Here is a 12,293-nt window from a genome sequence, read left to right as displayed (position 1 = left end):
TATATGACAGTGTCCCCTGACTACGAAATCTTGGAGAGGAAGCTAGGGAGATTACGTAACAGTGCCGCCAGCTCATCGTAGCCACTGTTACTCAGCCTTCTGACGTTAGAAGGTCAGGAAACAGCTGTAGGACTCCGTAACTAGGGACCCGTAACTCGGCCCTCTCTTCGTAACATACGATAAATCCTACTAAGGACCCTCAGTGTTTCAATTTGGGGAACTTTAAGTGTAATAAGGCTCCAATTGAGGGAAACTTCAAGTGTGATCCTGTTTTCAGCTTAAAGAACTTCAGTGTGAATACTGTTTCAACTTAAGGAACTTCAAGTGTGATAAGGTTACAATTGAGGGAACTTCAAGTGTGATACTGCCTCAACTTGAAGAACTTGCAAGTGTGATACTGTTTCAGCTGAAAGAATTTGCAAGTGTGATACTGTTTCAGCTGAAAGAACTTGCAAGTGTGATACTGTTTCAACTTAAAGAACTTTCAACCTAAAGTGTGATTTGCAAGTGTGATACTGTTTCAGCTGAAAGAATTTGCAAGTGTGATACTGTTTCAACTTAAAGTGTGATACTGTTTCAACTTAAAGAATTTGCAAGTGTGATAAGGTTTCAATTGACGGTACTTCAAGTGTGATACCATCTTCAACTCAAAGGAAAACTTCAAATGTGATAAGGTTCCAGTTTGGTTGGAATTTCAAGTGTGATATTCAGGTCTGGAACCTTTTTTTTTTCCCCTACTGGAACAAACAATGCCAGTTCTGAACAGTTTACGACTGACTGATCCAGCCCTATGAACGAAAGCCTGCGTCACTTAAAAACAGTGTCTGTGAGTCTCACCATCACTAATATACAATATTCACCATCATTTCACCATCATGAGAGCTTCCGTTGCCTGTGGTAGATGGCTTTTCCTGATTTTCCTGCTGTGGACACCGAAGACCAGAGCCAAGCTGAGTCTCGAGGGACATTTCTACCTCGATGGTAAGATTTGTGATTTTTTTTTATTTTAAGGTTTAGGAACCTTACAAATTCATAGTTTCTCAAACCATGGCATTCTCTGAGGTGATTAGAGCCGTCAGCGCACACAGCGTGGTGCACTGTAGGCGTTGCTATAAGGTGTTTTGCAGAACGCTCTCTTTAAACTGTCTTGAGAGTTGAATGGATAAAAGTACCCCAGTGATAAGTCTTGCAGCCAATTTCCAAGGATCATATATTTCTTAAAATGCTGTTGATTGGTCGAATTACTTTTAGCCTGTTGGTTGCGTTACATTCAACCTTAAGAGAGGCTAGATGTCGAAGAAGTTGAGAGGCTTGATATAGGCCACAGGACTCTTCCCAACCAACATAGAGAAAGCGTCGGTTGAAGTAACCGTAGCCTTATGATTTTGCTTCATTATCGAGTATAAATTTTAAAAATACTTGCTGAGAGAGAGAGAGAGAGAGAGAGAGAGAGAGAGAGAGAGAGAGAGAGAGAGAGAGAGTCGTCTAACTCGCCTTCGTGGTTGCCCATCCAATAACTGACCAGAGCAAAGCTTAATAAACTGCACCAGAAATTGAGGTTGTTTAAGAAAAAAAAAATCTTATAAGAGGAGGAATCCTACGGCCTGTCGTAGGATGTTGTTGTCACAGGATGCAGCGAAAGGACACCGGGGAATTCGAGCATGTCTGAAACCACGTTCAGGATGTGTGGGTGCGCTGACGTCATCCATCCTGATAGGACTCTGACGCTATGTATCCTATAATGAGTTCACTGTAAGGTCCCCCGAGGTCGATCCCACACAGGGGGGAGAGGGGACCAAGACTCGGGTTGATTTCATGTGGAACTTTTTCACACACTTAATGCATTTTTTATTTTGTCGTTTCTCTACGAATCTTCTCCCACACTTCTTACATTCCAAGTCTTGTAACTTCTAAGGACTTTCATAAACACCTGTTGCAGGTTGCGCATTTCTGTCCAACGTATCAGCTACGCTGGAATTACGGCAACTGAACGCGACCGCCGAGTACGCCCTACAGTTAGAAGCCAGAGGGTCGTCTACGGTCCGACTGATCGATGATCAGCAGGTCTGCAAGCTGCCATCGGGGTTTCTGTACAGTGTCACCTTCAGGATAGAGGACCAGAAGGCTTCGCTGAGCTTCGACAAGGTCGAGGTCCCGGACGAGGAGGGCGTGGCTGAGCTGAAGGAGGAGGTGACACACGTCGGAATGTGTCAGTTCAACCCGGGACAACCCGTTCAAGTCATGAGCGGGTACGGGTTCCTTTCATGTAGAGGTGAGTTTTTTTTGTCTAAGTTTTTGCCCACGAATCTCTCTCTCTCTCTCCTCTCTCTCTCTCTCTCTCTCCTTCTCTCTTCTCCTTCCTTCTCTCTCTGCTCTCTCTCTCTCTCTCTCTCTCTCTCTCTCTCTCTCTCTCTCTCTCTCTCTCTCTCTCTCTCTGTGTGTAGAGTTAAAATGCCCGCGATCGGTGTGCCAAAATATATCATAGTTATCCATGAATTGTCTATCATTATATCATGTTCTCGTTTTCTTTTAATGCTAATACTATAAAAGAAAATGTAAATAGGCCTAACTCTTCTATTTATAACTGCTGGTGTTCGGACGTCACATTTCGACACCAAAGATGCTAATAATCTAATTTAGGGCCGTCCAACCACATGCGATCAGCAGCTCTTTCCGTGGTATCACTAATTTTCCGTCATAGAACCTCGTCACGAATTGAAATAGATCAAATTTGGTGTGCAGCTTCAGCTAGAACAGGATTAGAATAAGTTCTAATATAGATACTAACCCTTAACTTACTCAGGTTCACTAAATCTACCAAAATAGGAGATTGGGCATTGTACTTTATTTTATTTTCCCTTGATGGACAATTGTCAAGATATGATGAAGCAATGGGTGAATCAACAGAAAACTGTATGTTGCTTATTACTGATGGCTATTACACATTTTTTTTCATTAATCCCTGTAACTAAATTAGATAAATGTAAAAAAAGTCTAAAGTTCCTATATAGTGTTATGTTGAAAATTGGATTTTCCTTTGTGAAATGTATATCTGATATATCATCTCACAACATTTCGTGCTTTCTATTTCCCATTTTGAAACTGTACAATGGCGTCGCCGTTGTTGATGGCCTTATAAGCATTATGTTCTCCCTCTGTTGAAGGGGTGAACATATTGGAATGCTTATTTCTTCATGCTTAGGGCACTGAGAGCTCGATTAATAAATTATCTGAATGGAATTTGGCAAACAATAATTTTCAATTAACTTTTTATATAAAATGCTCAATAATCTTGTGAGAGGTGGACAAAGAGGCAGGTAGAAGTGTACTGATCTTTATTACAGTCAAGGGAAATATAAATATACAGCATGCGGACGGAAATGTGGTCACCGACCCGCGAGAGAGTAAAAGTGGGTCGGCGAGACCCGATTTGTGTTTCTTGAGAGACATAAAACTATATAAAAGTACACAATATGTGGTTTAATACAAGCTTTATACACTGACGGAAAGCCCGCTGAATGCTCTCTCAGGGGGAAGTAAGAACAACGCGAATGATGAATTATGTACAGAGAAAATTATGAATAAGCGTTGTCCTTACAAATACTCCCCCCCCTAAGACAATAATTAGGTATGATTGTTGGCTGACTTCTTTGTACTTCGGGTAGTCACTCGCGGAAGCGAGCTGGACGGCGGAGGCGCCCTCGGGTGCGTGATATTAGTTGTTGTGGTAGATCCTCTGGGGTTTTCCGGGGACGGGATGCCTCCCCTGAGGTGATCCTCGGGGGGTTCGACCGTCTCGAGGGCGGCCGCGGCTACGGCTAGGAGGTTTGGCGATCGAAGGAGTCGCTTTTTTCCGAGGAAGATTGAGGCGCCCTGTGGAATCCGCGTCTGCGAGGTCCTCGTCCATGATGAAGGCTGGTTTCAGGCGATCGATTGTGACCCAGTCCTCGCGACCGTTGATGGATAAGAGATATGCCTTGTCAGTGCGTCGTAGGACGCGGAAGGGACCGCGGTAGGGTCTCGTTAGAGGCGGGCGGCGGGCGTCGTCCCTGACGAAGACGTGCTTGCACGATGATAGGGCCTTCGGGAGGAAACGTTTGGTTCTGTCGGAGAAGGTTTTGACGCAGGGCGTGAACTTCCCGGCGGATTCCGAAGCCTGGCGATGGAGACGTCAGCGTCGTCGGCATTGGTCGGGAAGAAGAATTCGCCAGGGACTGTTAATGGCTCCCCGTATACCTTCTCCGCGGGTGATGCTTCGCCGTTTGCCCGCGGGGCAGTCCTGAGACCGAGGAGGACCCACGGTGTAGTTGGCTCTTCCAATTTTCGTCGGTGCAGCGCGCCATCAGGGAAGCCTTGATCGAACGGTGGACTCTCTCCACCATGCCGTTAGCTGCTGGGTTTGTAGGCGGTGGTGGTTGGCATGTAGCGACGTTCCCATTAGGCGGGCCAGGGCAGTCCACAACTCCGACAGGAAAACTGGTCCGCGGTCTGTCGTGATTTCGTCTGGCACTCCGAATCGACTGATCCAGCTGGCGAGGAGTGCTTCGGCACATGCTTTCGTGGTCGCCTCCGACATCGGCGTTGCCTCGGGCCATCTGGTGGAGCGATCGATTACCGTCAGGAGGTACCTGGCGCCTTCCGACGGGGGCAGGGGGCCACGACGTCTATGTGGATGTGGCCGAATCTTTCGTTTTCGGCTGCGGAAATTTCCCCACGCCTGATTCCGTGTGCCGACTGATTTTGCTAGTTTGGCAAGGCACGCAGGTCCTGGCCCACTCGAGGGAGTCCTTCCGAATTCCATGCCAGACGAACTTCTCCGTCAGGAGGCGCACCGTCGTCCGGCCCGAGGGGTGCGAGAGTCCGTGTATGACGTCGAACACGGCTTTCCTTCGGGAGGCTGGGATCAGCGGGCGCGGGCGGCCCGTGCTGATGTCGCAGAGGAGCGTCATGCCTGCGGGTCCGAAAGGCACGTCTTCCCACTTGAGGGCGGTGATAGCAGTGCGGTATGCGGCAGTCTCCGGGTCGGCAGCCTGTTCCCGGGCGAGGTCTTCGTAGTCGACCCCGAGACGCACGGCGTTGATTTCTATCCTCGATAGGGCGTCTGCCACGGGGCGGGTTCTTTCTTCGTCCGCCAGGCCACGTACTGGATGGTGCAAGACGACTCTGCGATGGCTGCTAGGTGCCTCTGTTGTCTCGCTGACCAAGCGTCGCCCGCCTTGGTGAAGGCGTGTACCAAAGGGAGGTGGTCCGTCCTGATCGTAAAGGGGGAGCCCTCGAGGAGGTAGCGGAAATGTCGCACTGCTTGGTACACTGCCAGAGTTCGCGGTCGAACGTGCTGTACCTCGTCTCGGCGGCTGATAGTTTTTTGCTGTAGAAGGCCGAGTGGCTGGGGCTCGCCCTCCGGACCACCCTGCTCGAGGACAGCCCCGCAGGCGACGTTGCTGGCGTCGGTGGTGAGGCGTAAAGGTGCAGCAGGGTCTTGGTGGCATAATGTCCGCCGCTCTGGCGAGGGCCCTCTTTCGTCTCGTTGAAAGCCTTCTCTTGTTTCGGCCTCCCCCACGTTAGGGCCTTTGGTTTCCCCTTCAGGACCTGTGTTAGAGGAGACATGGTGCGGGCGCGGCTGGGGATGAATCGGCGGTAGTAATTGACCATTCCGATGAACTCCTGCAGGGACTTGACCGTGGTTGGTGTTGGGAACTTCTGCACCACGCCTACCTCGAGGCCATGGGGCGCACGCCCGTCGCGGAGATCTCGTGTCCGAGGAAGTCCACCTTCTCGGCGCAGAAGGTGCATTTTGTCGAAACGGACGACCAGCCCGTTTTTCCTGCAGGCGCTTCAGGACCGCTCGGACGTGATGTAGGTGCTCCTCCAAGGACCTGGAAAAAATCAAGATATCGTCGACGTAGCAGACGCAGAAGGGCAGGTCCCCAGGATGCTGTCCATCAGGCGCTGGAAGGTGGCCCCTGCATTCCTCAGGCCGAAGGTTGAGTAATGGAAAACGAAGGAGCCAAAAGGCGTGATGATGGCAGTCTTGGGACATCCTCGGGGTGCACTGGAACCTGGAAATAGGATTTTAAGAGGTCCATTTTTTGTGAAGACCTTCGCCCATGAAGGGCCCCTGTCAATCCTGCATGTTTGGCAAGGGTATTGGTCGGGGATTGTAGCGAGGTTGAGTCTTCTGTAGTCTCCGCAGGGAAGCCTCCGGGCGGTGCCGTCAGGTTTCTGTACCATGTGCAGGGGCGATGCCCAAGGGCTCGATGCTTTCTTGCAGATGCCCATTCGTTCCATCTCCGAGAACGCCTGCTTCGCCTCCTGGAGGCGGCCTGGAGGGAGTCGTCGGAACTTCGCGTGTGTCGGGGGGCCTGTGGTGGCTATGTGGTGGAATATCCCGTGCTTGGGCGGCGTCCCTGCCGCCTGACGAAGTTCCGGCTTGAAGACTTCGGGGAACTCCTGCAGGAGGTTGCCGTATTTGTGGGGGGCGATGGTACAAAATGTAGGGGCGCCCGGGCCTGCTGCTAGTGGAAGGGAAAGGCATGTCCCCGTGTCGAGGGGAGGCGTTTGGCGGCCCAACGTCCACCCAGGAGGCCGTTCTGCGCCAGGAAGTCTGCCCCCAGTAGCGGGATCCTGACGTCCGCGATTGTGAATTCCCAGACGTAGTTTCGCCCCAAGATGGATATCTTGAGGGGCTTCGTGCCGTAGGAACGGATGGGGGTCCCGTTTGCGGCGACGAGGGAGGTTGTTTTTGTCGGGCTCGCGGCTACGGTCTTTTCCTGACGGCGGGAATATCGAGTGCATTGCCCCCGTATCCACCAACATCCTCCGGCCGGTAGATCGCGTCGCGGACGTAGAACCCTCCAACGGTGGTGGTGGTTCCGACGCGGCCGTTGCCACGGCGGCCTTGGTTTTGTTTGCCGTCGTCGTTTTTTGACTGTTGGAAGGTGCAAGGGCTTTCGCACCTCCTGGCGAATCTCCGAACCTCCGGTGGAAGCGGCACCAGGAGTTTTCACCTCGCTGCGTGTGGGAGGACTTCCCTTGGGATACGGCGCCGATCTCTTGCGTTGGGTCGTCGTCGTCTTCTTCCTTCTCTGCGGCCAGGCACACAACGGAGGATCGGGGGGGGGCGGCGAGCTTCGCGGCATTGTTTGACAACGTCAGCTTCTTTGCCTTCTCTAGTAGTTCGTCGTCCTCTAGGGTGTACGCGTCGGTCAGCTGCTTTCGGACGTCCGGCTCGAGTTGCCGCAGGAATATTTCGCGGCTCAGGCTGATCTCTACCTTTTTTCCGTCGGGGCCTATTTCGGGCAGACGGACGAGGCCCATCACAGTGGTCCCAGGCATCTTGGGTGTCGGCACCGCGCAGGGTTCGCGGACTAGGTCAGAGGGCGCGGGCGGCCCTTTCAGCGATAGGCAACGGAATAGGCTGTCAAGAGCCTTTCTTTTATCTCGTCGAGCGTGACAAGTCCGATTCGTGCTCGACCGGTCAGCCAGTTAGATATTCGGCCGAGCACCTCTGTCGGGAGAGCCGCTGCGACGAGGTCAGCCTGCAGCACTTTGTTTGTGAGCCCCGCGATCCGGAATTGCCCTTCGGCTCGGAAGAACCAGGAAGACGGGTCAGCCGTTGTGAAGGGGGGCAATTTGACAGCTTGAGCGGCCGCTGTGTCAGAGTCCGTCGCTGGGGCGGGGGAGCCCGGGTTTCCCGCGAGGTTTCCCGCGAGGTACTGTTTGCGCCCATTGTCCTCTCTCACAAAAACGGTCGACAGAGTCGTGAATGGCGGGCCAAACCGTTTGAGGAAACGCCTGAACACACCTTGGGCAGGTATGCCGTATTTAGTCCGTTAGAGGCGTTGGTTATTTCCACGGTAGGAGCTTTCAGAGATCTATACTGAGGCGCCGTATGAGTCCGTTTTTAAAGATCTCTGAAGGTGAGCGGCGTAGTGAGTCCCTTAATGGCTGAGCCAAAACCGCTTGGGTCACCGTCCAAACCGGGAGGTCACCAGTTGTGAGAGGTGGACAAAGAGGCAGGTAGAAGTGTACTGATCTTTATTATGTTGTTGTTGTTTTTGATTTAGCTGACCTTGTGTCAGCACGGGCTCTTGCTCACAGAGCAGCCCGTAATCTTTATTACAGTCAAGGGAAATATAAATATACAGCATGCGGACGGAAATGTGGTCACCGACCCGCGAGAGAGTAAAAGTGGGTCGGCGAGACCCGATTTGTGTTTCTTGAGAGACATAAAATACAAAATATAAAAGTACACAATATGTGGTTATACAAGCTTTATACACTGACGGAAAGCCCGCTGAATGCTCTCTCAGGGGGAAGTAAGAACAACGCGAATGATGAATTATGTACAGAGAAAATTATGAATAAGCGTTGTCCTTACAATCTCTCTATAATTACAACATCCAACAATATGCTGCATCATTGTTTTGTTTCAAAATACAAGTATTTCATTTTTCTTCCTTCTCACTCGTTTATCCATTTTCTTTTCTAACAGTACTCTTTAATTGAGTAAGTCTGGAACTTTATATACTGAATTAATAGGCACTCTTAGCATAATTTTTAAAAACAAACATTATCCTTTTAAATGAAGAAATTTATTAGAGAGAGAGAGAGAGAGAGAGAGAGAGAGAGAGAGAGAGGATACTGGTTTTTTGCACTGATATACAAATATTCTTTCTTCTTCAGGAAAGAATATGGATAAATGGATAAGTAGAGAGAGAGAGAGAGAGAGAGAGAGAGAGAGAGAGAGGATACTGGTTTGTTGTACTGTTTCTTTAGGAAATAATATGGATAAATGGATAAGTAGAGAGAGAGAGAGAGAGAGATAGAGAGAGAGAGAGAGAGAGAGAGAGAGAGAGAGAGAGAGAGAGAGAGAGAGAGGATACTAGTTTGTTGCACTGTTTCTTTAGGAAAGAATATGGATAAATGGATAAGTAGAAAGCCCAAAGATTCATTAAGTGATCCGGAGGCAGGTCCAAGCAGTAGCAATGCCCACCAGAAAAACAGCAAAAGGTTGAGAAAGAAGTGAAACGGAAAATAAATCGTGAATGTTAACAAGAGTTTTTAGTAGTTGATAAGGAAGGTAAACCCTTTTGTTTACTGTAGGGAAGAGATATAATATCAAAAACATTGTGATACCATCCACAGTGCACATAAAGATAAATATCCCCTTAGTTCTGAGAAGAGAAAACACGAATTGGAAAAGTTAAAAGTTGATATAAATATACAAAGAGATCTCAGAAAGTTTTTGAGTTATGATGAAATGGTTCAAATTGCCACAATTAAATGTGCATGGATCATTGCAAGACGAAAGAAATGTTCTAGTGATGCAGAAATGGTTAAGAAATCCCCATTAGCGTGGCTGAATTGCTTGCTTTCGATTTTAATGAAAAAGAAAAGCAAAAGTTGACCCAAAGAATAATGATGATGCCGCTGAGCAGACAAACGGTAGCTAGAAGAATTGTAAATTTGTCTGAAAACATAAAACAACAACTTAAAACAGGCTTGAACTCTTGCTTGGCATTTAGCCTAGCACTCGATGAATCAACAGACATGGGAGATATAGCACAACTTTGCATCTGGATAAGATATATAACTAAGAAATTTGTTGTCAGAGAAGAACTATTGGCTATTGGCTTTAACTGCACTGAAAGACCGCACTCGTGGCTGTGATATTCTTGAGGCTGTTAAAAAAGAATGTACACAAAGTTTGAATTGAACATGGAAAAATTGACTTCAGTTGCCACAGATGGGGGACCCTCAATGAAAGGGTTTTGTGTTTTGTTCAAGGCAAATGAGGACACTGATGTACCTACCTTCCATTGTATCATTCACCAAGAAAGTTTATGTTGTGAAGTGTGTAAGTCAGGTGAATTTACATCAAGCAATGCAAGAGGTTATCAAAATTGTGAACTTTCTCCGTACTCGTGCATTAAATCATCAGCAATTTATATGATATTTAGAACAAATTGAAACAGATTATGGAGATTTAGTTTACTTTAATGCTGTAAGATGGCTGAGTCGTGGTAATGTACGTAAGAGGTTTATTGCTTTGTTACTTGATATAAAGACCTTTCTTGAACTGACTTAACAAGCCACATGAACTCATTGAATCTCAAGTTGCAGGGTAAGGCAAAAATGATAGCAGATTTGTTCAGAGAAATACAAATATTTAGGTCAAAACTGGATATGTGGATTGAGCAAATACAAGAGAGGGATTTAAATAATTTTCCAACATGAAAGAGTCTTGAGCCTGATGAAGTTATTGATTTTGCTGAATTGCATGGTTATTTAGAAGAAGTTAGACTTCAGTTTAACAATAGGTTTGCTGACTTTGATCAATATGAATTTTGCTTTAGACTTTTACATTCACCATGTGGTTACAGTCATAGAGATGTGTGTAAATTGTCAGCTGTATGCCAAATAAATGTAGTACCTTTGTTTCAAGAAGAATTAATTGAAATGAAAACTAATTATGCCCTGTATTCACTATAATTGTCTGTTCACAGGTACTAAGGACGTGGAGAAGGTCTCAAGAGCTGTAAACAGGTGGAAGAAAGCCATTGAAGTCGAAGAGAAGGACGATAAGTACTACAAAGGAGTCCTACTGGGCACCGTCATTGCTTGTAAGTGTCCAATTAAGTATCCGCCTCACTTAAGGCTTCGTTCATTAACCGTCTCGTTTACGTTTCGCTCTGACTTGGCAACGCCATTTCAAAAGGGTTTTTTTTCTTGTCTTGTTTTGTTACATACTTTTTTTCCACGCGAAAGCTGTCGCTACGTGCCCCAAAAACTGTCATAAATGGGCACCGTCGTTGAGTATAAGTGTGCCCGTCTTACTTTAGGCTTCGTTCATTAACCATCTCGTCCTGACTTGGCGGCGCCATTTTCCGCGTCATTTTTACTGCACTTTCTTTTGTCTCTTTCCCAGGCGTAGCGTTCGTCATCGCCGGATGCGCCCTCTGCATCGTGTTGCGTTTGAAGGCGACGGCGAGTGAACGGGCCCCAATGGTACGCCCCATTAGGCGGGCGAGCACGCCTGCAGCCAGCGTGCAGACGAGGGTGACGAATGACCAGAATAGTAGCTCTCAACACCCGTCATTGATCGCGAGTTCAGGAGCGGCCGGTGAAACGTGTCGGAAAACGGAAATGTTTTTTGTTTTTTTTGGGGAACCACTTTGAGTTCAGAAAATAAAACAGTTTCTCCTCTTTACTAGTAGGTATCTGCCAGTGGTTATTTATATTCAGTAAAATAAATATTTATATTTTAATAAAGAGTAGGAGCAACTGATAGAGGGGAAAATATGTACCAGTAGGTCTAGTGAACTAAGAAGTGTTTGGGAAGTTGGTGGAAGCAACGGAAAACTAAAATGTTTTTGGGAACACTGTGAATTCGGGAATGAAACAGTTTTTTTTTTATTGGTAGGTGTCTGGACTGATCTGTTAGATTTAAAAAAAAAATGTATATTTCTCAGAAAAACAAGAGCCACTGGTAGAAAAAAAAAAAAAACAACTAGATAAATAGGACTACTGAACTGAGGACATTTCACAAAAAATAGGCTATGAGTAAAATTGATTAAAATAATTGTATATAGGATGCATTCACTTCTTCAAGGTAAAAATGATGTGCTGATATATATATCTATATATATATATATATATATATATATATATATATATATATATATATATATATATATATATATATATATAATATATCTTATTCTTTAATGTAAGTTTGGAATGCAATTATAATTGTGGTAATATGATTAATTCACATCAGAACTTGTGTATCATGGTATGAAATGTTTGTTTCTGTGTTCAGATTTCCCAAATTTAAAGATAACATGCCTTAAGTGATCCACTTTTCATTTTGTAGTACCGTAAGTGCTTAGATGGGAGCCTTTTGGGAGAGAGTTTTTTTTTGTTTTTGCTCTTTGAGAATGTCTTAGCCAAGCATTTTTTTTTTTTTTTTTATCGATGTAAACACATCGCGGTCGGTCCTGTAATGGAACACAAGGGAGCCTTGTTCACAGCCATATGTGAGCGCAGTTGGCTATTCCTATAGAGATGACGTAATATGTTTTCGCCTTCGACTATAGACTAATAGCCCATACGCTTATGGGGTGAGAAAACATTATTGATTCGCTTTGAGACATAGCGTGCGTTATACTCTCTCTCTCTCTCTCTAAAAATCTCTCTCTCTCTCTCGCTCGGTCGCGAGGCTGTTTCAGTAACTTAACGTAACGAGCTGGTTACTCATTTTTATATAATTCTTAGTAATATATGTGTTG

At 46.6% G+C, this 12,293-nt stretch overlaps 1 protein-coding gene across 1 annotated transcript; it reads left to right on the top strand.

Moving 5' to 3' along the window:
• The first annotated feature begins 277 nt into the window (after positions 1–277).
• Positions 278–11,512, top strand: LOC135207849 (uncharacterized). Its single transcript, XM_064239707.1, has 4 exons — positions 278–981; positions 1,940–2,272; positions 10,509–10,625; positions 10,931–11,512. Exons 1-4 carry the CDS (start codon positions 876–878, stop codon positions 11,179–11,181), a joined length of 807 nt encoding a protein of 268 aa, XP_064095777.1. The 5' UTR covers positions 278–875; the 3' UTR covers positions 11,182–11,512.
• The last annotated feature ends 781 nt before the right edge of the window (positions 11,513–12,293 follow it).

This window comes from Macrobrachium nipponense, chromosome 34 (genome assembly GCF_015104395.2).
Source record: "Macrobrachium nipponense isolate FS-2020 chromosome 34, ASM1510439v2, whole genome shotgun sequence".
Classification (NCBI taxonomy): Eukaryota; Metazoa; Arthropoda; class Malacostraca; order Decapoda; family Palaemonidae; genus Macrobrachium; species Macrobrachium nipponense.
Note: the sequence above shows the minus strand (reverse complement) of the source record. Positions and strands in the feature narration are given on the sequence as shown.